Source organism: Schistocerca piceifrons, chromosome 11 (genome assembly GCF_021461385.2).
Source record: "Schistocerca piceifrons isolate TAMUIC-IGC-003096 chromosome 11, iqSchPice1.1, whole genome shotgun sequence".
Lineage (NCBI taxonomy): Eukaryota > Metazoa > Arthropoda > Insecta > Orthoptera > Acrididae > Schistocerca > Schistocerca piceifrons.
Window position 1 is genome coordinate 160,629,290 of NC_060148.1, and position 24,902 is coordinate 160,654,191.

General features: G+C 49.1%; 1 protein-coding gene across 10 annotated transcripts in view; it reads right to left on the reverse strand.

The window, feature by feature from the left end:
- The window catches only part of LOC124720161 (zinc finger protein 729-like), a 158,242-nt gene that overhangs the window by 130,560 nt on the left and 2,780 nt on the right, over positions 1-24,902 (reverse strand). For 7 of the 10 annotated variants that reach the window (XM_047245476.1, XM_047245477.1, XM_047245474.1 and 4 more), the window contains exons 2-3: positions 17,930-18,022; positions 15,503-15,583 (exon numbers count right to left, since the gene is read on the reverse strand). In XM_047245476.1, the coding sequence (XP_047101432.1) occupies positions 15,503-15,583; positions 17,930-18,022 (174 nt within the window). Of the gene's footprint in view, positions 1-15,502; positions 15,584-17,929; positions 18,023-24,902 lie in introns of those variants that run through there. The other 3 variants (XM_047245473.1, XM_047245472.1, XM_047245471.1) reach the window with 3 other exon arrangements.

The window sequence follows — 24,902 nt, forward strand, 5'->3', positions numbered from 1 at the left end:
CAAATTAGTATTTACCCTATACAAGCTTGTAGTAGGAATGTGATGTGAACACTTTGCATCTACATGTCAGCATGGAACTCCCTATTGCCTTTCACAAATAACATTAATATTTTATTTATTTCTATTTGGCTTTCCCAGAACATAATTCCAAAAACAAGTGAAAACTCCAAAAGATGCCATTGAAATTGCCTGTAGGTGAGTAATGCTGAGGGGATCAACTTGACAATTTTACCAATTTGTGGACCCCATTTCAATTGAAACCCAAGCAGACACCAAGGAATTGGATGCAGTATGTTTCATTTAGTGTGTGACCAGTAGTGTCTACTTCTAGTAGCAGGCCATTTCTGATTGCTTTTCCATCTTATAAAATGATTCTTCAAGGGATGACTTGAACTGGTAGCTGCAACATTAATAAGGGTAAAGTGCTGTGCAATATGGGGCAGGAAGTTTGTTGGTAGTGATCAGGAGTTATTACTAAACGTAAGTAATGTGATGAACAGTTTGATGAGATTATCACTGAACTGAATCTGAAGAGGAGCAAATTCTGTAACAAATTGAAGAAAGTTGGCAATGTTAGAAAACACATAGATGGTCAAAAAACCGAAGAGATGGGAAATTATCAGACATATAATTTTTCATACGGATAGTATACCACTGCATTGGAACCAGCATTGATGAGCTAAAGGGTCTGCAGACCTGACCATGAAATTTGCTTCATCTCACAGTATGGTATCTTTTTTTATTGGTGGGTGTTTGTGGCAGGCTCCACGTATGTGTACCAATAACACTGGATGAACTATGATGCTACATGGGAACAGCATTGAGTTTCCTAAACTGACATGCTTGCAAATGCATGGATCAAGTCTGTTGTATGGATGCTTAAATGTGTAGAAAAGGATTTTGATATTTGTGATCAGTAAATGACGAATCTGGTCCTAAACATAGCTGTGAAAAGTACCTTAACGTTTTATGTGCACACACACACAAAATGTGAGCAACATGAAAATCATATGGTTCCTTTGGAAATAAAGGCTTTGCAGGCATGTATAGAAATAAAAATTTGACCCCAATTCTGTACCTTTGTAATAAATAAAGTTATAGTCTTGTGAAATCTGATGATTTTAAACATCCTTGAGGAATTGCTTATACAGGTATAACTTATTTCAGTGAAATATGATGATCTTAATTTGTCTTGATGGGTTGCACCTATTATTGAATGTTTCACAATGTTTTTCAGAAAATTAAATTTGCTTTCAACACTGTAATCTCTGCCCTGGCTAGAGATATGGTGTGAATGTTATTCATTTATTCATTCTTTAATTTACACATTGCATTCCATAAATGAAGACGTGGATGGATGTGGGATGAGCCACACTGCAAATCTTAAGGCAGAAGCTCCCACAGGGATTTATCTCTGTGAAGTGTAGTGACAACCAGCTGTTTGTGACTAGTGCTAATCTACTTGCACGGCTAATTAAGGGAACTAGTAATAGATTATTTTGTATGTATATGTACATTTACTACTATGAAAAAAATCATTGTTGATCCTACTACACTGGTCAGCTACTTATTTTACCTAGAATTTCCACATACATCTATACTCCGCTATCCACTTAATGGCACGTCGCAAAGGGTACCCCATAACCCTGCTGGTGATTTCCGTTCCCATTCCACTCACAAATATGAGTGAAAAAGACTGTATATGTGCCTCTCAATCAGCCCTGACTTCTCAAATTTCACCTTCATAGTCCTTATGTGCTGTGTATGTTGGAAACAACAAAATCGTTCACCAGTCAGCTTCAAATGGCAGTTCTCTAAATTTTCTCAATAGTGTTTCTAGAAAGAACATCAGTTCCTGAAGGATCTCTGTTGCACTTGTGTGTTGTTTGAATCTACCAGTAACAGATGTAGCAGCCTGGCACTGAACTGCTTCTCCAACAAAGTATTAATTTGCTATCTTGCTAGCTTGCTCTAGCTTCTCACGCAATTACCTAATAAAATTCCCAATTCCACAATTACTACAGAATCTTGCTGGCCATGTGCCAGTATCAAAATGGTCAGCCCTATTTTTCTGCATCATTATTAAGCTCTTGCATTTTATGCTCCCGAGACCACAAAGGTTGCATGTCCACTCTAGCTGACAGAGCTAAGATATTTACTGCACAACTGCATGTACTACTCAGCATCACTGTTATGGTCACACATCTTATTCATAGATTTCTCAGGTGTCTACCACTGTTTAATCTAAGTTACATATTTTCAAAGTTGGTTGGTTGGTTTGTGGGATTAAAGGGACCAGACTGCTACGGTCATCGGTCCCTTTTTCCAAATACTAAAAACACCCACAGAGAATAAAAACGATTAACAGAATAGATCACAGACGACACAGAACAAGAGAAACTTAGACAAAGACCAGACAAAAAGGACTAAAACAGTGGTTGGCCGACCATAGAAATAAAAAAGGAAACGCCAACCACTTAGAAACACATTAAAAAATCAGTTTAAAATCATAGGTCAAAGGCCAGAATCAACACAAAACAATAAAATAAAACAGAAACACTTATATTAAATGATAAAAACCCCCTGCCCGAATAAAATGTAAAACTAAGTCAGCCATAGCAGAGTCATCTGTTAAAAAGGCAGGGAGCGTGTCAGGCAGTGCGAACGACTGCCTGAGCACAGCTAAAAGTGGACAGTCCAATAAAATGTGGACCACTGTCAAAACGGAGCCGCAGTGACATAAAGGTGGGTCCTCACGTCGCAATAACTGGCCGTGCGTCATCCATGTGTGCCCAATGCGCAGCCGGCAGAGGACAGCAGACTCCTTGCGAGAGGCCCGCAATGAGGAGCTCCACACACCGGTAGCCTCCTTGATGGCCCACCCGAAGTTTGTTTCGTGAAGGCAGGGCGCGCCATTCAGTGTCCAAAAGGTCCAGAATTTTGCTGTGTAGGAACGCTCGCAAATCTGTCTCCGGGAGGCCAATGTCCAGAGATGGTGTACTGGTGGCCTCTTTCGCCAGGCGGTCAACATTTTCATTTCCGGGTATCCCAACATGGCCCGGGGTCCAAACAGAGACCACAGAGCGGCCGCAACGCACAAGAGTATGCAGGGACTCCTGGATAGCCATCACCAGACGAGAATGAGGGAAACACTGGTCGAGAGCTCGTAAACCGCTCAGGGAATCGCTACAGATCACGAAGGACTCACCTGAGCAGGAGCGGATATACTCTAGGGTACGGAAGATGGCGACCAGCTCAGCAGTGTAAATGCTGCAGCCAGCCGGCAATGAACATTGTTCGGAATGGTCCCCTAGAGTAAGCGCATAACCGACACAACCAGCAACCATCGAGCCGTCAGTGTACGCAATGCCAGAGCCCTGATACATTCCAAGGAGGGAAAGAAAGCAGCGGCGGAAGGCCTCCGGAGGGACTGAGTCCTTCGGGCCCTGGGCCAAGTTGAGCCGAAGGCAAGGGCGAGGAACACACCATGGGGGTGTACGCAAAGTGGTCCGAAAAGGAGGTGGAACAGTGAAAACCCTAAGCCTGGAGAGAAGCTCTTTGACGCGGACCGCGATCGTACAACCTGACTGGGGCCGATGTTCTGGCAGATGGACGACCGATTGCGGGAACAGGAGACGGTAGTGCAGATGCCCGGGCATGCTAAAAACACGGGCAGCATAAGCGGCCAGCAAACGTTGGCGCCGTAATCGCAGTGGAGGGACACCTGCCTCCACTAGTATGCTGTCCACAGGGCTGGTACGGAAGGCACCAGTGGCAAGGCGTATCACGCTGTGCAGTATTGGGTCCAGCACCCCCAGCACAGATGGGGATGCTGAGCCATAAGCCAGGCTCCCATAATCCAGACGAGACTGGATTAACGCCTGGTAGAGCCGTAACAGGGTAGATCAGTCGGTGCCCTAGCTGGTGTGGCTCATGCATCTCAGAGCATTTAGATGCCTCCAACACGCCTGTTTAAGCTGCCGAATATGAGACAGCCAAGTCAACCGAGCATCAAAAACTACCCCCAAAAACCTATGGGTCTCCACCACAGCAAGGAGTTCGTCGGCAAGATAAAGCCACGCTCAGGATGGACTGTTCAGTGCCGGCAGAAATGCATAACACGGGTCTTGGCAGCCGAAAACTGAAAGCCATGTCCTACAGCCCAAGACTGCGCCTTGCGGATAGCGCCCTGCAGCTGATGTTCAACAGCTGCAGTGCCAGTAGAGCTGTAGTAAAGGCAGAAGTTGTCAGCATATAGGGAAGTGGAGACAGAATTTCCCACCGCTGCAGCAAGCCCGTTTATTGCGGTTAAAAACAGGCAGACACTGAGGACAGATTTCTGTGGTACCCCATTCTCCTGGACTCGGGAGGAACTACGAGAGGCCGCGACTTGCACGCGGAAGGTACGATATGACAGAAAATTGCGGATAAAGATCGGCAGAGGGTCCCGAAGACCCCACCCATGAAGCGTAGATAGGATGTGACGGCGCTATGTCGTATCGTACGCCTTCCGCATGTCGAAAAAGACAGCGACCAGGTGCTGACGGCGGGCAAAGGTAGTACGGATGGCTGACTCCAGGCTCACCAGCTTGTCGGCGGCAGAGCGGCCTTTACGGAACCCATCCTGACATGGAGCCAGAAGGCCCCGTGACTCCAGTACCCAGTTCAACCGCCGGCCCACCATCCGTTCAAGCAACTTGCAAAGAACATTGGTGAGGCTAATGGGATGGTAGCTGTCCACTTCCAAAGGGTTCTTCGCAGGTTTCAGAATGGGGATAACAATACTTTCCCGCCATTGCAACGGAAACTCGCCCTCGACCCAAATGCGGTTGTAAAGGTCGAGGAGGCGTCGCGTGCAGTCCACTGAAAGGTGTTTCAGCATCTGACAGTGGATGTGATCTGGCCCAGGAGCAGTATCAGGGCAAGCGGCAAGGGCACTGCGAAATTCCCACTCACTGAATGGAGCACTGTAGGATTCAGAATGGTGGATACGAAAAGAAAGGCTCCGACGTTCCATCCACTCTTTAATGGAGCGGAATGCCAGTGGGTAATTGGACGAAGTGGAACTAAGAGCAAAATGCTCTGCCAAGCTGTTGGCAATTTCATCGAAGTCTGTACAAACTGCTCCATTCAGTGAGAGCGCAGGGATGCTGACAGGGGTCCGATAGCCGTAGAGGCGGCGGATCTTGGCCCAGACCTGCGATGGAAAGACATCGAGGCCAATGGCGGACACATACCGCTCCCAGCACTCCTACTTGCTTTGGCGGATAAGGCGGCGGGCCCGCGCACGCAGCCGTTTGAAGGTGATGAGTTGTTCAATGCAGGAATGTAGGGATGTTGCTTGTGACACTGTAGCGCCCGCCGGCGATCTTTAATCGCCTCAGCGATCTCAGGTGACCACCAAGGCACAGTCTCCCGCCGAGGGGTTTCAGAAGAACTGGGAATGGCTGATTCGGCGGCAGTAACGATGCTGTTGGTGACTGAGTGAACCACCGCATCAATGCCGTCACTAGAGAGAGGCTCAATAGCGGCAGTGGAGGAGAACAAGTCCCAGTCAGCCTTATTCATAGCCCACCTGCAAGGGCGCAGAGAAGACTGACGCTGTGGCAGTGACAGAAAGATCGGAAAGTGGTCACTACCACACAGGTCGTCATGCACTCTCCATTGGACAGACGGTAAGAGGCTAGGGCTGCAGATCGAAAGGTCGATGGCGGAGTATGTGCCATTCGCCACGCTAAAGTGTGTGGAGGAACCATCATTTAAAAGCGGAAGATCGAGCTGTGCTAATAAATGCTCAATGGTGGCGCCTCGACCTGTCGCCACTGACCCACCCCACAGAGCGTTATGGGCGTTGAAGTCGCCCAGTAACAAGAAAGGTGGCGGCAATTGGGCTATCAGAGCAGCCAGTACATGCTGCACGACAGCACCATCCGGTGGAAGGTAAAGACTGCAGACGGTAACAGCCTGTGGCGTCCACACCCTAACAGCGACAGCCTCTAAAGCTGTTTGTATAGGTACAAACTCGCTGTGAAGACAGTTAAGGACATATATGCAGACGCCACCAGGCATCCTTTCATAAGCTGCCCGGTTCTTATAATAACCCCAATAGCCACGGAGGGTGGGGGTTCGCATTGCTGGAAACCAAGTTTCCTGAATAGCAATGCAGAAGAAAGGGTGAAGGCTGATAAGTTGTCTGAGCTCAGCTAGATGGTGGAAGAAACTGCTGCAGTTCCACTCGAGAATGATATTGTCCACAGCTGAGAAAGGCGTGAAGGGACTGGGGAGGCAGATTACGCCTCCTGGGTCTCTGCTGCTACTGAGTCACCACCTGTACAACAGCCGTCCATTGCGTCCGAGTGACTGGCAAGATCCAGGTCCTCAGCGGACGCCAGAATCTCCACCTCATCTTCGGACGCAGAGTTAGAAGGTGGCGGTGGGACAGGTGCCACCGCAATGTCAGGATGCTTGGGAGCCTTTTTCTTGGACTGCTTTGCGCGCTGTGCCTTCGGTGATTCTGGCTGGGAGGGCCTCACTGGGTCAGTCTCAGGGATTGAAGATGACCGTGACGCCCTACGACCAGCGACCATTGGTTGTTTGAGATACTTGCTGGTGTCTGCTTTGGCACTGGGCAAAGCCTGGGATGGGAGGGCCCCAAGGGACCCGTTCCGGGCAAGAGAGCCGAAGAAGGCTCATGCTTCTCCAGCTGGGAAGGGGAAACAGATGTCCCCGATGGTTGGGGTGGTGTTGCTCCTGAAGTAGATGGAGCAGGAGCAACAGGGAGTGAAGTGCCCCCCCACAACCAAGGGGGCCGATGAATTCTGACAGAGCCGAGATCGAACTGTAGGTGACGACACGGTAGAGGTTCGAACTGGTGTTGCAGCAGCGGCATAGGTGGATGTCATGGGCACAGGATTTTTTTTTTTTTTTTGGTGGGGTTTAAGGGCGCTCAACTATGGAGGTCATTAGCGCCCAGTCACAAGTGTTAGAGCACATGGAATCTAGTAAAACTCAAGGGGAGGGGGGACACCAGAAAGTCCGTACAAAGAGGTAGATAAAATAAGTAAAAAAGTTAGATGTCTTTGGACAAGCCAGTCAAAGTTATAAAATGCAGAACACGAGCAGCTGCTCGAGCATCATCAGCTAAAATCTCTGGTAAAGTAGATGGCAGGACAGGACAACACATGATTGACTAAAGTGGGGACACGACAATAAAACATGGTGCACTGTTACTGCTTGACCACAAGGGCACTGCGGGGCTGGGTCACCGGAGAGCAGGTAGCGGTGGCTAAACCGGCAATGCCCAATCCGCAACCTGGTCAAAAGCACCTCTTCTCGCCGAGACGGTCGGGAGGAGGTCGTCCAAGCAGTTGGGAGCGGTTTTACTGCCCGGAGCTTGTTTCCTTGGAGGGATGACCAAGCATCCCACCACAACGACACAAGCCTCTTACAAACAACCCCACGAACGTCAGATGAAGGGACACAATGGGAGGCTGGCCGAGGCAGGAGGACTGCAGCCTTGGCTGCAGCATCAGCAGCCTCATTCCCAGGCACTCCTACATGTCCGGGAACCCACAGAAAGCTGACAAGAGAACCATTATCAGCGAAAGAATGGAGGGACTGCTGGATCCGTTGTACCAAGGGATGGACCGGATAGGGAGCTCCAAGGCTCTGAAGAGCACTGAGTGAATCAGAGCAGAGTACATACGATGAATGGCGGTGGCGTCGAGCATACTGAACGGCCTGATGGAGAGCAAAAAGCTCGGCCGTAAAGCTGGAACATTGGTCGAGGAGCCAGTATTTAAAGGTGACGGCCCCGACGACAAAGGCACAGCCGACACCATCGTCAGTTTTGGAGCCATCGGTGTAAATAAAGGTGTGACCGGCAAGTCGAGCACGAAGTTCGACAAACCGTGAGCAATACACTGCAGCCGGAGTACCCTCCTTCGGGAGTGAGCTGAGGTCGAGATAAATATGAACCGGAGCCTGGAGCCAAGGTGGTGTCGGGCTCTCACCCTCTCTGAAGGTGGTAGGGAGGGCAAAATCCAATTGTCGAAGCAGGCGACGGAGCAGACTCCAGGGGGCAGTAGGGCAGACACACATAACCCGTACTGACGGTCGAGAGAATCGGCGAAGAAGGACTGATAAGAGGGGTGGTCGGGCATTGACAACAGCCAGCAGGCATACCGACACAGCAGTACGTCGCGTCGGTAGGTCAATGGTAATTCGGCAGCTTCAGCATGAAGACTCTCGACAGGACTAGTGTAGAAGGCTCCGGTCGCAAGACGTAACCCCCGATGGTGGATGGAGTTGAGACAGCATAAGAGGGATGGCCGAGCAGACGAGTAGACGAAGCTCCCATAATCCAGCTTCGATCGGACTATGGACCGATACAAGCGAAGCAGGACAGTGCGATCCGCTCCTCAAGATGAACCACTAAGAACTCAAAGGACATTAAGGGAACGTGTACAATGGGCCCCCAAATAAGAGACGTGCGGAGACCAACAAAGTTTCCTGTCCAATGTGAGCCCTACAAACCTAGTTGTTTCCATGAAAGGGAGAACAACGGGACCGAGATGTAAGGATGGCAGAAGGAACGCTTTATATCGCCAAAAGTTGATACAAACCGTCTTCTCTTCAGAGAACCAGAAGCCATTTGCCACGCTCCATTAGTATAGGCTGTCTAAACAACGCTGAAGGCAGCGCTCCTGGAGGCATGTTCTCCGGGCACTGCAGTAGGCGACGGCGTAGGCCCCACCTGTGCATAGTGCGGAGGATACCTCCTCTCCAACAGGTATCATAAGCCTTCTCCAAATCGAAGAACACAGATACCGTTTGGCGCCTTTGCAAAAAGTTGTTCATGATGAATGTCGACAAGGTCACAAGGTGGTCAACTGCGGAGCGGCGGCGACGAAAGCCGCATTGAACATTGGTAAGTAGCCGTCGAGATTCAAGAATCCAAACTAACCGAGCGTTAACCATGCACTCCATCACCTTACAGACACAGCTTGTAAGAGAAATGGGGCGGTAACTAGAAGGAAGGTGTCTATCCTTCCCGGGTTTGGGTATAGAAACAACGACGGCGTCACGCCAACGCATGGGGACCTGACCTTCGGCCCAGACGCGATTGAAGGTACGAAGAAGGAAGCTTTTGCCCGCCAGAGAAAGGTGTGCCAGCATCTGAATGTGAATGGCATCTGGCCCCGGAGCAGAGGACCGGGACAGTGCAAGCGCACGTTCGTGTTCCCGCATAGTAAAGGGGGCATTGTAAGTTTCCAGATTCAGCGAGTGGAAGGAAGGTCGCCGAGCCTCTTCTGCTACTTTCCTGGGAAGGAAGGCAGGGTGGTAATGGGCGGAGCTTGAAACCTCCGCGAAAAAGCGGCCGAAGGCGTTGGAGACAGCCACAGGATCAACAAGGACCTCATTACCTGAGGTCAGGCCAGATACCGAGGAGTGGGCCTTAATGCCCGACAGCCGGCGCAGGCTGTCGTTTGTATCCAATACAATTCGCCAACATAGGATGGCGGCGAAAGGTGCGTAAAGCACGTCATCGAGAACGGATAGTGTCTCTACAAGCCTCATTCCACCAGGGGACGGAAACGGGACGTGAAGAAGAGGTAGTACGAGGAATGGAACGTTCGGCAGCATTGATGATAACAACCATGAGGTATTCGACCTGACTGTCACAACTGAGAAAATCGTGGTCCGGAAAGGTCGCCAGGGAGGAGTAAAGTCCCCAGTCAGCTTTCGGTATGTTCCAGCTCGAAGGACGTGGGGATGGGGTGTGGTGCAGGAGATGAACGACACAGGGGAAGGGGTCGCTCGAATAAGTGTCAGAAAGGACATACCACTCGAACCGACGGGCAAGAGTGGTACAACAGATCGAAAGGTCCAAGTGGGAGTAGGTATGAGTAGAGTCCGAGGGGAAAGTCGGGGCGCCAGTATTGAGGCAGACGAGACTGAGATGGTTGAAGACATCCGCCAAGAGGGAGCCTCATTGACAGGATGCAGGAGAGCCCCAAAGGGGATGATGGACAGTGAAGTCGCCAAACAATAAAAACGGCGGAGGAAGCTGAACAATCAGGTGCATCATGTCAGCCCGACTAACTGCGGATGACGATGGAGTGTAGATGGTACAAACTGAAAAAGTAAAAGCAGAAAGAGTTAATACGGACAGCTATTGTTTGGAGTGGGGTGGTCAGTGGGATGGGATGGTGATAGACATCATCCCAAACGAGCAACATGACCCCACCATGAGCTGGGATACCGTCCACAGGGGTGAGGTCATACCGCTCCGAGGTATAGTGGGTAAAGGCAATACGGTCAGTTGGGCGCAACTTGGTTTCCTGGAGACCAAGGACAAGCGGACAGTGCAGGTGGAGGAGCAGTTGTAATTCCTCCCGATTAGATCGAATACCTCTTATGTTCCAATGTAACAAAGCCATCGATAGTCAAAAAAAAAAGGGGGGGGGGGGGGAACGAGACGGGGGAAGAGCTAGTCACCTCGACGGCTGCGGAGGGCCAGGTTTCGAGGGAACAACGCTACAACTGGTGGGAGGCGGATCCTGTTCCATCGAGTCGTTGCCAGCTGCGGCCGCTGTCCCAGGTTGCGAAGGAGGGGCAGCATCAGTTACCGACGAGAGGCCAGCAGAGCGCCTGGCAGCAGAGCGTCCCGGCGAAACCGAGGACAGCCGGGAGCAGCGACTCACGGATGGAGCGTCTGACGAAACGTGCCGGGGTGGAGAGGGGGATAGAAACTTCTTCTTGGAGGCCTTCTTGGAAGTCCGAGGAGGCACAGGGATGGTGGGCTGGACCCGAAGAAGGTCCTCAGGCGCGGGGTCCGTTTTGGAACGCCGGACCTCGGAAGCCGGGGTCCGGAACGTTTCGCTGATGGACGCCTGAGAAGAGGATCGCTTCTCAGGCCGTGGGGGGGGGGGGGAGGAGGAGGAAGGGGGGGAGGAGGAGGAAGGGTGGTCCCTGGGGCAGAGGGGGCGGGGGCTGCGGCGGAGGAGGATTTGGAAGGGAGGGATTTGGGAGGCGGAGGCACAGACCCTGGATGGGGGGAGGAGGTGGAGGGGGGACAGGATAGGGGTGAGGATACTGTGGAAGGAGTGGACACGACTGAGGCAAACGAAGTGGTCAACGTCACGGGATGGAGGCGGTCATACTTCTTCCTGGCCTCAGAATAAGAGAGACGATCCAAAGTTTTGAGTTCTTGAATCTTCTTCTCCTTCTGATACACGGGGCAGTCTAAGGATCTAGGCGAGTGGATGCCAGGACAATTAACGCACCAAGGTGGTGGGGTGCATGTATGTTCCTCACGAAGAGGATGTCCACAATCGCCACCAAGGGGCTCAGCCTCACACCGTGACGACATGTGCCCAAAGCGCAAACACCGAAAACAGCGCATAGGATGCGGGACATAAGGTCGCACGTCGCATCGGTAGCACATCACCTTTACCTTCTCTGGGAGAACGTCCCCCTCGAAGGCGAGGATAAAGGCCCCGGTGTCGATGCGACGGTCTTTGGGGCCGCGCTGGACCCGCCGGACGAAATGCATGCCTCGGCGCTCCAGGTTGGCCCTGAGCTCCTCATCAGATTGCAGCAGGACGTCCCGATGAAAAATAACCCCCTGCGTCCTATTCAGTGCCAGATGCGGGACAATGGACACTGGGATGTCCCCTAGTCGGTCGCACGCCTGGAGCGCCGCCGACTGTGTGGCGGAGGTGGTCTTTATAAGAACGGACCCCGAACGCATTTTGCTGAGAGCCTCGATTTCCCCGAAGATGTCCTCGATGGCCAAGGGGGAAAGGGCAGGAGAACCAGAACCAGAGACAGTACTTTTCTTTTTGAAAGACTCGGCCGCAGAGCGATCTGATACATGTTGACGTTTCATCTGCGCCACCCCGATACCACCCACTCCGACCAGGGGCTCTCCCCACGGGCACCACCCAGCTTCAGCAAGGGCCACCTGGCAGGATGACCGTTGCTGGGAGTCCTGATGCCCCAAGGAGACGGGCATCTACTCCTTGGCCGACGTGGGGAGGGTGCAGCTCAGGTATTGGCAGTACGATCCCTGTGTTGTCAGGGGGCTACAACCTAGAGGGTACATGACGACCCCACCACAACGGGCTGGCTACCGTGCTGGATTTCGGGTGCCATGGAAAGTCCATCATGATCGTAGGTGCAGATGGGGACGCACTATGGGCGTAACTTTTACAACCCATCAGGCGTTTAGGCCCAATTTGTTGAATTGTGGGTATGGTTACAACGCCGTTACAATGCTGAGTGCCAAGGTCTTAGTGCACGGAGGACCAGTGATACACCACGTAAGGTGTCCTTCCCCAAAAGGCTCGTACTTCTGTAGCATTTGGAAAAATGGAGGTCAAACCCCAAGGGGGACCATTACATGGAAGGCCGAAACTGTTGAAACTCCTTTTAGTCGTCTCTTACGTCAGGCAGGAATACCTCGGGCCTATTCTTACCCCGGACCCACAGGGGGAGGGCACAGGATGTAGCCGCTCATATTTCCGCCTTGCCTCGGTGTAGGTCAGGCGGTCCAGGGTCTATATTCCATTATCTTCCTTTCCTTCTGGAAGATCCTACAGTCCGGTGAGCAGGGGGAATGGTGTTCTCCGCAGTTAACACAGATGGGAGGTGGAGCACATGGAGTATTGGGATGCGAAGGACGTCCACAACCTTGACATGTGATGCCGGAAGTGCAGCGAGATGACATGTGCCCGAACTTCCAGCATTTAAAACACCGCATCAGAGGAGGGATATATGGCTAACACATCACAACGGTAAACCATCACCTTGACCTTTTCGGGTAAAACATCACCTTCGAAGGCCAAGATGAAGGCACCGGTAGCTACCTGATTATCCCTCGGACCCCGATGGATGCGCCGGACGAAGTGAACACCTCGTCGTTCTAGGTTGGCACGTAGTTCATCATCGGACTGCAGAAGAAGATCCCTGTGGAATGTAATACCCTGGACCATGTTGAGACTCTTATGCGGCGTGATGCTAACAGAAACATCCCCCAACTTGTCACGATTGAGCAACCTCCATGACTGGGCAGAGGATGCTGTTTTGATGAGTACTGAACCAGAGCGCATTTTGGACAAGCCCTCCACCTCCCCGAACTTGTCCTCTAAATGCTCCACAAAAAACTGGGACTTGGTTGACATAAACGATTCCCCATCAACTCGCGTACACACGAGGTACCGGGCTGAATATTCTCCACTGCCTTCTTTAGCCATACGTTCCTCCCATGGAGTCGCCAGGGAGGGAAATGATCTTGGTTCGTATTCCTTGCCGTTGAGGTTAGACCTCGATCGCTTAGAGACTGCTAGTGGAGGCCCACCAGCGAGAGATGATGTACCACGCTTCATTGTGGGTCATCCGCCCTGATGCCACCCACTCCAACCAGGGGCTCTCCCCACGGGCGCCACCCAGCCACAGCAGAGACCAGCTGGCAGGATGGCCTTTGCCGGGAGTCCCGATGCCCCAGAGGGATAGGCAACTACTCCTCGGCATACGTGGGGAGGTAGCAGCTCAGGCATCAGCAGTGCGATCCCTGTGTAGTCAGGGGGCTACCACCATGAGGGTACATGACGACCCCACCACAACTGACTGGCTACCGTGCTGGATGTCGGGTGTCAAAATATCCATGTACATCACGAGGGCAAAGATGGAAGTGCACAATGGAGGGAATGTATGCTATCCGGAACACACTCCAGCGGATGTGGCCGGAAGCTCAATTGAAATCCAACTCCATCACAATATCGGGTGTGCCAGATCTTAGGGCAAAATGGATTGAAGACGCACCACATAAGGCGTCCTTCCCCAAATGGTATGCACTAACGGAAAAATTTGGAAAGGAAGTGGTCAAAACCCTTAGGGGACCATCATATTAAAGGCCGAAACAGATGAGACTCCTTTTAGTCGGCTCTTACAACAGGCAGGAATACCGCGGGCCTATTCTAACCCCCGAACCTGCAGGGGGAATTTTCAAAGTAACAAGTGGGGTACAACATCAGTGATTTCAGTGCCAACCACATGACATGGTATTCCAGACCACACAATCAGCAACACACCGTTCTTCACACTTGCTATGGGAGCAGCACTCCATGCAGTGGACACTATCCCTGAACCTCTGGCCCTGGTGCCATGGAGACATCTTGTTTGACCTGTGATCTCTTGGGCTGCGTATGAAGGCCAGTATGGCCTTTTGTATTTTCATGGTAAGTGGTCACCAACTACAATCCAGCCACTTTGACAACTACAGCTATGCCCTAGGACACCCTACAGATCACTGTTTTAACCAAACTCCTCATATGCAGATCCCTGACTACTATGTGCAGCATTCTCATTTCTGTAAAACCCTTCTTGTGGAACAACACTACTACTGTTTCACTTACTGTCCTGTCTACTTGTGATGCCAATGCATCCCTTTCATTTGTTTAAAATGGCATAACATGAGTCCCTGTGACATTTAAGTCTTGGCCTGTTAGATGTGAATCAGCTACACTCCTTTATATACTCTCTGAGCTGTCCCTAGCATGATAGCTTGGATCCTAGACCTGTATGCTTGTATAATCACCACACATTCCAGTGTCTGAAGAAGCTAACATTTCAGTGCCTGAAAAATCCTTTAAAACTTCAGAAAGTTTGTTTATGAAAAATCAGATCAAGAGTGAGCCAGTACCTAACCTTCGCAAATGTGTGTTGAATGTTCCCCAATATTTGTCTAATTTCATTCTTGTGACATGTTTATCAATGTGAGCTTCTCCTTCCCTTAGTAAGGTCATAAAGCATATTTAAAAAAATAATCTTTCTTCTTCAGATCTGCCAGGACTCGAATGGTGAGGCCATACATGGATTCAGCTATGTACAATCATTCACTAAAAGCTATAAGAGTTTTTCTATTAATGAAAATTTTATAAGTAATACAACAGGTACCACAGAAGCTGCCACAATACGTACAGGTTGTGGCCAACATATTGGGGCTGATCTAGAACCCACAAATTTCATCTCTGTTTTTCAAATCCCAAAAAAATTTTAGGGCAAACTCAAGAATAACTATGATTCACACAAAAGATAAGAACAGCCAGTGTTCTTTTGAATTCTATTTATCAGAAGTTGTTGAAAGTAGGAATATTTCTCAAATTATCTACACTATTAGAACTTACACTTCATCTAAATGTGAATTTCGCGACCATCACAAACAACCATTACACAATGTAGTTGATAACAACAAGGGCTACTGAGAACAGGATTATACCAGCCACTAGTCCCCTTCCACTACTATTTAAAACAGTCAGAATGTAAGAGGTGATATGAAAGTCAAGTGCAGGAGTACAAGAATACTCTACAATTACGAACAGCAACAAATTCCAGAAAACTGACAATCTGTGACAATTCCACTGCAATGCATCTTTTACTCTACACACTTAACAAAAGACTTGAATACATGCAATACATCAGAGATGTAAATACTTACAGTATTCTCAGTTATATTTAATTCAGGATCCTCCTTAATAAAATCAGTGGACAAAGATATTCCCAATGGATCTTCAACAGACTGAAAGAAGAACACAATCTGTGAATTATAACTGCTTGCTATCTTCTGTGTGTATATGACAGCTCTCAATATTCTTTTCTCATTAGTATCATCCAACTTTGAAGAGATTCTTATCAATTGGGAAGAGAGTGTGTCAGAATGCATTCAAATCAGTTCTATTGCCCCTGATTTTGCTATCAGCCATTGTGCAGTACTTATTTGGCATACTTTCACTTTCTATTCCTGTTACATAATCCACTCTGATTTCAGAGGCACTATGGCCTACTCTATCGGATGGTTGTACTCCCATATACAAATTTGATATACATGTGTGGCAACATTTCAAAATTAAACTCAGATAATATAAAGATGCAAATAATCTTCCAACAGTAAACCCATAAACAAGAGGAATTTCTGGTCATTAATCAAATGAATGTGGCATTCCACACATTATCATCAAAATTACCCAAATTTAATGTTATTTACACAGCTTCTTGCCATATCACCATGTATTTTCAGTGCCTGCTCTTTAGGGAACAATGCAAATTTATGTCATGTGTACTGGAGGAAAATCATAAGGAATTCCACAGCACGATTTCAGTAATGATATAAATACTACAGTGAATAGTGACTGGGAACTCTAGAATATACACCCATCACATGTCATAGTTCCACATACACTCCTGGAAATGGAAAAAAGAATACATTGACACCGGTGTGTCAGACCCACCATACTTGCTCCGGACACTGCGAGAGGGCTGTACAAGCAATGATCACACGCACGGCACAGCGGGCACACCAGGAACCGCGGTGTTGGCCGTCGAATGGCGCTAGCTGCGCAGCATTTGTGCACCGCCGCCGTCAGTGTCAGCCAGTTTGCCGTGGCATACGGAGCTCCATCGCAGTCTTTAACACTGGTAGCATGCCGCGACAGCGTGGACGTGAACCGTATGTGCAGTTGACGGACTTTGAGCGAGGGCGTATAGTGGGCATGCGGGAGGCCGGGTGGACGTACCGCCGAATTGCTCAACACGTGGGGCGTGAGGTCTCCACAGTACATCGATATTGTCGCCAGTGGTCGGCGGAAGGTGCACGTGCCCGTCGACCTGGGACCGGACCGCAGCGACGCACGGATGCACGCCAAGACCGTAGGATCCTACGCAGTGCCGTAGGGGACCGCACCGCCACTTCCCAGCAAATTACGGACACTGTTGCTCCTGGGGTATCGGCGAGGACCATTCGCAACTGTCTCCATGCAGCTGGGCTACGGTCCCGCACACCGTTAGGCCGTCTTCCGCTCACGCCCCAACATCATGCAGCCCGCCTCCAGTGGTGTCGCGACAGGCGTGAATGGAGGGACGAATGGAGACGTGTCGTCTTCAGCGATGAGAGTCGCTTCTGCCTTGGTGCCAATGATGGTCGTATGCGTGTTTGGCGCCGTGCAGGTGAGCGCCACAATCAGGACTGCATACGACCGAGGCACACAGGGCCAACACCCGGCATCATGTTGTGGGGAGCGATCTCCTACACTGGCCGTACACCACTGGTGATCGTCGAGGGGACACTGAATAGTGCACGGTACATCCAAACCATCATCAAACCCATCGTTCTACCATTCCTAGACCGGCAAGGGAACTTGCTGTTCCAACAGGACAATGCACGTTCACATGTATCCCGTGCCACCCAACGTGCTCTAGAAGGTGTAAGTCAACTACCCTGGCCAGCAAGATCTCTGGATCTGTCCCCCATTGAGCATGTTTGGGACTGGATGAAGCGTCGTCTCACGCGGTCTGCACGTCCAGCACGAACGCTGGTCCAACTGAGGCGCCAGGTGGAAATGGCATGGCAAGCCGTTCCACAGGACTACATCCAGCATCTCTACGATCGTCTCCATGGGAGAATAGCAGCCTGCATTGCTGCGAAAGGTGGATATACACTGTACTAGTGCCGACATTGTGCATGCTCTGTTGCCTGTGTCTATGTGCCTGTGGTTCTGTCAGTGTGATCATGTGATGTATCTGACCCCAGGAAAGTGTCAATAAAGTTTCCCCTTTCTGGGACAATGAATTCACGGTGTTCTTATTTCAATTTCCAGGAGTGTATGTTACAGCACTGACACAGAGGTGTAACAAGATTAACAATTACTTCCAAGAGGAAGTCTTCCTTGCTCTGTTTACACCAAATATGTACTTAAGGCATTCATTACATAGAATCACAATAAAAAATTAATGCAACAGTATGGTTCATAAAGATATGCTTGTTACAAGTGCTGTTAAAATACTATTGGTAATACCCTACAAATAACACATCTAACTAGAGTTTCTTACGACACTTCCTGCACAATACAGTGATGGTGTGAAAACTTACATTATGCTCAGATCCAGCAGCATGGTGTTTCAGTTCGGGGTCTTGCTTTATGCAAACACTAGGGTCGCCAGCCTTTAATGGGTCTTCAAGAAACTGAAAAACCAAGAAAGTGATATATCAGGGCATCTGTCTCTTGTTCCTACATGGCACTGTCATACGGGGGGAGAGAGGGGGACGAGACCGGGCGGTGGTGGTGGGGAGGGCAGAACGGGACACAGGGCGTGGGGGCGGGGAGACAGGGAGTGGGGGCGGGGAGGCAGGGTGTGGAGGGGGTGGGAGACTGGGCGTGGGGGCAGGGAGACAGGGGGTGGGAGACTGGGCGTGGGGGGCAGGGGTAGTGGGGGGGGGTAGTAGGAGACGGGGCATGGGGGGTAGTGGGAGACGGGGCACGGGGGTGGGGGTGTAGTGGGAAACGGGGCGTGGGGTGGGGACGGGGGGGGGTTGTGGGAGATGGGACGGGGAGACGAGGCGTGTAGGGAGGCGGGACGGAACGTGGTGGCGGGGGCGGGGGGGCAGGGTGACAGGGCGGGGGGTGCAGGGTGACAGGGCGGGGGGGCAGGGTGACAGGGCGGGGGGGGGCAGGGTGACAGGGCGGGGGGGGGCAGGGTGACAGGGCGGGGGGGCAGGGAGACAGGGCGGGGGGGCAGGGAGACAGGGCGGGGGGGCAGGGAGACAGGGCGGGGGGGCAGGGAGACAGGGCGGGGGGGCAGGGAGACAGGGCGGGGGGGCAGGGAGACAGGGCGGGGGGGGCAGGGAGACAGGGCGGGGGGGGCAGGGAGACAGGGCGGGGGGGCAGGGAGACAGGGCGGGGGGGCAGGGAGACAGGGCGGGGGGGCAGGGAGACAGGGCGGGGGGGGCAGGGAGACAGGGCGGGGGGGGCAGGGAGACAGGGCGGGGGGGCAGGGAGACAGGGCGGGGGGGGGCAGGGAGACAGGGGGGGGCAGGGAGACAGGGCGGGGGACAGGGAGACAGGGCGGGGGACAGGGAGACAGGGCGGGGGGGGCAGGGAGACAGGGCGGGGGGGGCAGGGAGACTGGGCGGGGGGGGCAGGGAGACTGGGCGGGGGGGGCAGGGAGACTGGGCGGGGGGGGCAGGGAGACAGGGCGGGGGGGGGCAGGGAGACAGGGCGGGGGGGGCAGGGAGACAGGGCGGGGGGGGCAGGGAGACAGGGCGGGGGGGGCAGGGAGACAGGGCGGGGGGGGCAGGGAGACAGGGCGGGGGGGGCAGGGAGACAGGGTGGGCGGGAGAGAGGGTGGGGGTAGAGAAGGGGGAGAAAAGGGGAGTTTCTTATCAATCTATTTACACTAAGTGACATGCGCATAAAATATCCAGTCAGCAAAATCTTACAAGACCATATCTTGGGCGTTGGGCAATGACAAAAGCAAAATTAGATTCGACGTTCATCATAATGCGATCATAATGATGATGCTATGACATATTAGAAAGTAACTTTTTATTCCAACACCGGACCATGTTACGACTGGCATGAGAGAGCGTTTTGTTGAAGAAGATATTTATCATTTTAAATTCAACATCCTTTTTCCATCACAATTACTGGAACATGATGCTAATGATCTTGTGCACAAACTAAATCGGTGCTTACCTGAACTACTGTATTTTGAATGCGACTCACACTTTGCGGTTAAAAAGAGACTAATGGGACAGTCTCTTCAATACAAGCAACAAGCATAAATGCTCTTAATGATTGTGTTTTTGTTATGCAAGCAGTGTCTGTCTATCCTATATCTGACTATCCTACATTGCACACGCTGTACAAAATATTTGTCAACCTGCATCTATTGCTGCAGTAGAAAGAAGTTTTTCAACACTGCGGTGTACAAAGACATGGCTGAGGTCAACAGTGAAGGAGGATCAACTTAATGGCTTAGCTCTGTTGGACACTCACCCTGACATTGCTTGTCATGCTGACAATGTAATTAACCAATTTGTCAGGAAGAGTAGGTGCATAGAATTCATCATTTAAAGTACACAACCACAACTATAACTTTTTTATATCATGTATATGTGTATAATCAGTTTAAATAAAACTTTCTTACACTTTCCATATGACTTGATTAGCTTTTATTACAGTAAAAGTAAAGGTAGCTCAAGGTATCTTTAGTGAGCCCTCCTTGAGGTTTTTCTGTATCTGCCACTGTCTCATACGAGATATGGTGTAAGTTCTATTGGCCAGCTGTGAACTGAGGCTCGTGTGCAACAACAAAATCTGTTGGTTGGGCTCAGAGGACATCCTAGGCTCACTTTTTGGCTGTTGGCTGAAGAGGCAATGAATATTTGTAAGTGAGGCAAGGGAACATCTTTGTAGAGTCAAGCTATGGATGACCTACTATCAATTAATTTTGAGCAGAGTTTAAGACTCAGATCAGACCTTTCATTAGTTTTGTGACCCTCACTACATATTCTCTGGAAAATGGTAGGGTCCCTATGTAGTAACAATGAGTAAGTTTCAGAGATGTAATCTCACATTTACAGAACTGTAATGCATAGATTCGTGCAGTCTATTACAGAGTTGTCTTTTGTTTGTTTTGAATGGCCAGCAACTGCTTGTCTCAGGGGCTCAAACTGCAGTATGTGACACCAGCATAGCACAGTAGGGGATGCATAATTACCTACTGAAAGGTAAGCATATTTTATTCAAACCAGTAGAAAATACAAGGTATCGGTAGTCAATCACTTAATGCTCCCAGTATGCACTGTTGCCCCTTTCAGATGCATTGATGAAGCTGCACAATGAGTGAGTGTTGACCATAATGGCACAGTGAGAGGAGGAATACCACACTGGCTGAATGTTTGTCCCCATTGTTGTGGGTTGATCCCAGCAAGCAAAATTATACCATAATGTGACAATTGTTTTTACCAAGAAATGATCACAAACAGGGAATGCTGATATTACACATTCATGTCCACAATGCTGGACAAATGATTGCAGTAAGGAAAACATGTTCAGATTGTTCGAACAGGATGTGACGATACATCGACATATCCGAAAGAATGGACACCACATATATAATTAAGGTGATGTCAGCCAATGATCCTTTCAGTGTAGATGCACACCACACTACCTCTTACAGGAACCAGTGAGACACCATGTGTAAGGAGGATCATGAGCATGAGCACTGCATCAGTGGTGAGTAAGTTCAGAATTTGGGTGTGACAGGAAGCATGCTAGAGTAGACCAAGCAGATGTGATGACCACTGTGTCCAGATGGCATAGTCGTCACTGCAACTGCCCAGTCCACATGAGACTTGGGTTCAATTCTTGGTCCAGCACAAATTTTCAACCATCCCCATTGATGTAAATTAATGCCCACAGACAACTAATGTCTCTACCTCTTTGTCCCTGAGTCAGTGTGGCTGCAGGATCAAAATGCTGTCTGTCCCCTTGGACATGTCCAAAAGAACGGACAACACATGCATATTTGACATGTTTACCTCGGGCCAACTTTCATGACCTCCTTTAGTCAACAATCCCTGCTCCTTGAATGTAGCATTATTGAGCAGCCAAATTCTGCCTGAAATAACACCCATAGCACTCAAAATCAATTAGCATGTATGCATTAGGTTACCGTTACTTGAAACAAAGGTGAAGCCCGTACATTATTTGACTGCTAACAATACCCTGATTTAATCAGGGTTGTTTCAGAATCAAGTTACATATGAAGGGCTTATTTCAATAGTGGTACAAGTCCATTTTTGTTTATCTTGAGATACAGAGTCCTAAAGTTAAATGAGTGCTGCAAAATCTGCAGTTGAGATACCACAAATATATTCAAGCAGATGGCTTCTTGCTAGACACGAACCTTTCTTTCTCTTTGTTTGGATCATTAATTTCAGAATTCAGAAGCATTATAGGCAGATAAGTGGAGGTAATGGACTTGTACCACTATTGAAATAAGCCCTTCATATGTAGCTCTCTCTCTCTCTCTCTCTCTCTCTCTCTCTCTCTCTCTCTCTCTCACTCACTCTCACTCTCACTCTCGTTTTATGATTACATTGCTTCCATGCTTTTGTAGTAGAGAGGTGCAATCCCATATTTTACAAACTTTAAAGTGTATTCATGGTCTGTTGCACAGATCTTAATTCTTTTGAATGAAAAGCTACACAGTGCAATAATGCATTAGCCTCCACTGGAGAAACATCAGAACAATAGCAAGCTACATATATAGCTTTCTCTGTGTGTTTTACTGTTAATTCTTGAATAGTAGTACTGGAATGGATATAATGTGTGCACACTGTGTGCAGATGGAGGAGCTGGCCTCAGTTCACCAACAGCTGAAGATGCGTTTTGCCATATTCAGCAGCATTCAGGCTGCTGCCTATTGTAGTGGGGGTCGAGAATCTGGCTCATCACATAGGATGCCTAAGGTGTCACCTATTTTGCCCACTGGCTCTGTTGTCAAGACACCTTGTGGTGTACCCAATGTGGCTGAGTTGTCCTCACCAAATGGTGAGGGATGGGTCGTAACAGTTAGCGCTGTTTGAGGCAGAGAGTGAACGTGGAGGCTGCCTCACCCATTGACCCTGTGAGTGGACTGGCAGGTGTTCATTCATCAGGGTCCAGACAGGCCCAAGTGGAGAGAAGTTTTCTAGTTAATCAGGACCTCCAACGTCAAACGCATTATGGAGCTCCTTAGGGAAATGGCATCCAGACTGGAAATGAATCCTATGCGTACTGAATATGTCTGCCATGGAGCCTCATCTGAGATGTGGAAAATGTCCTGCCTGTGGCTACGAAACACACAGGGTGTGGCTGTCTACAAGTTGTGGCTGATGTTGATGCCAATGATACCCATCGTTTGGGTTCTGAGGCCACCTTCCGTTTATATTGAGAGGTAGCAGAAATGGCGAAGAGCCCTTGTGTCACACATGAGTGCATGCAGCGCACACAGTTTGTATCAGCATTCCCAGAAGTGATTCAAGTCCTTTGGTTTGGCGTGAGTGGAGGGTCTCAACCGAAGGCTTCATCGATTCTCTGACTGCCCAAACTGCAGACTGCTGGAAATGCATTATGAGGTGGAGAATTGTAGAAATACTTGGTGGGTCAGTGGTGCACTACACAAAGCAAGCGTTTTTTGGGCTAGGCAGTTGTTTGAGGTCCTCTGATGAATGCACGCTAGTCAGACTGCATACAAAGTAAAGACCATACTACCATCAACATGTTAACAGTAAATTCTTGATGTATTTGTAGTTCCTGAATGTAATGCCCTCCAAGAAAGCTGTTATGTTCAAAATACGTTTGGACCAAAGCTGGCTGAAACATTGAGCAGAAATCCTTGAAATATTTAGCAAGCCATGGAATGTACACTGAAGAGACAGATGACACACCTGTGGGATGGTAGCATCAGAAGAGTGGAGGGGAGACGAAGGGCAAGAATGATTATGGGTGAAATTTGTGCCATAAATGAAAGTGCATGCTACTGGTGGTAACCCCCCAAACAGTAGTGAAAGTAGGATTCTCAGACTCAATAATATTCTTATATTGACAACATATATAACTATACTTAAAATACTTTTTGCCACAAATAAGTAGCCAGTTATGCAAACATTCATTTTCATTCCATATGTTTTGTGGATTAGGTATGACTGTTGGACACCATCACAAGAGAAGGTACTTGTATAGTTTACAATGTGGTAATGGCAGTTACATCACACCTATCCATTTGTACCATTCAGTTCTAATGTATCTTAGTGTTTTCACGTAATTTAAGGCATAAAGTAATGACTAACCGCATAGCAGAAGTACTAAGTCATTGAAAGGCACATCAACTTTGCTAGCTTTCCCACAGATACTGCTTCAGAACTATGGTCTCATTTTACAGGCTGACTACATTGTGGCAGCACAGTGGAGAAGCAGACTAAACAGTTTCACATGACCAGTAATAATGGGATCCATTTCCATTCTTGCAGATAAATTGATTTTTTTTTCAAGAGCCGTCATACAGGATCACAAAATCATTCAAGAAGATTTTTGCACCAACTAGGTATGTCTGTAGTTTTGCGCGTATTTCCTGTGACTTTTCTTAAAAGCTGGAATGACCTTTGCCTGTTTGTATACATGTGCAAACCACTGTTCCATAAATGAACAATTCGAATGGCAGAAAGGTGTCAGTTCAGCACCGTTTTTTGTGTAACTGAATCTGCTAACTACACTTTATGGTCATGTGACCTCTGGTGTGTTCATCATCTACTTTTGGAGTGCATTCCATATGGAGTTATAAGGATTATAGCTCTGGACTTTACTGCAAAGTGCTTCTGCCTTTTTCTAGTACTTGGTGGCTCAATGGGTAATTGTGACACTGCAAATCCAAACGTCCTTGATCATTGAACAGCAGGTACTTTGTAACTAGTTGGGTAAATCAGTTCAGATGTGGAAAGAGGGTAACAGCACATGGTAGTCAGTAGGACTGTGTGTAGTAGAGAACTCCGGTGTTTAAAACCTCCAGGCTGATGACAGCTTTACCTCTAGTTTATATTTATGTTTACCTTTCTGTCATGTATGCTCTTCATGACACAAGCAGATGACTGATCCTTGGCCCTGTCACATACGCCAGTTAACAACTTATTAGCCTTACAAACGGGCTTACCAAACTTATAAAGCTTGAGAATGCATTTCACATGGAATCTGCAGCTTGATTATCTTCTTTCTGGCTGCTGTGTATGTATGTTTGCATTAAAACTGTGCAAGCCACCAAGCGGTGCATCATGGATGGCATCTATTACCACAGCAACAACAATTACTACTACTACTAGGCACTTCTATGGTGTTCTATACGTAGTGTCCCTTACAAATGAACCACAGTTTTCAAAATACAAAAAAAGTTGATTATTCCCCATCCTACTACCATCCTGACGTGCTTGTTCCACTTTATATCACTTCGCAATGTTATGGTTGAAATGGCTCTGAGCACTATGGGACTTAACTTCTGAGGTCATCAGTCCCCTAGAACTTAGA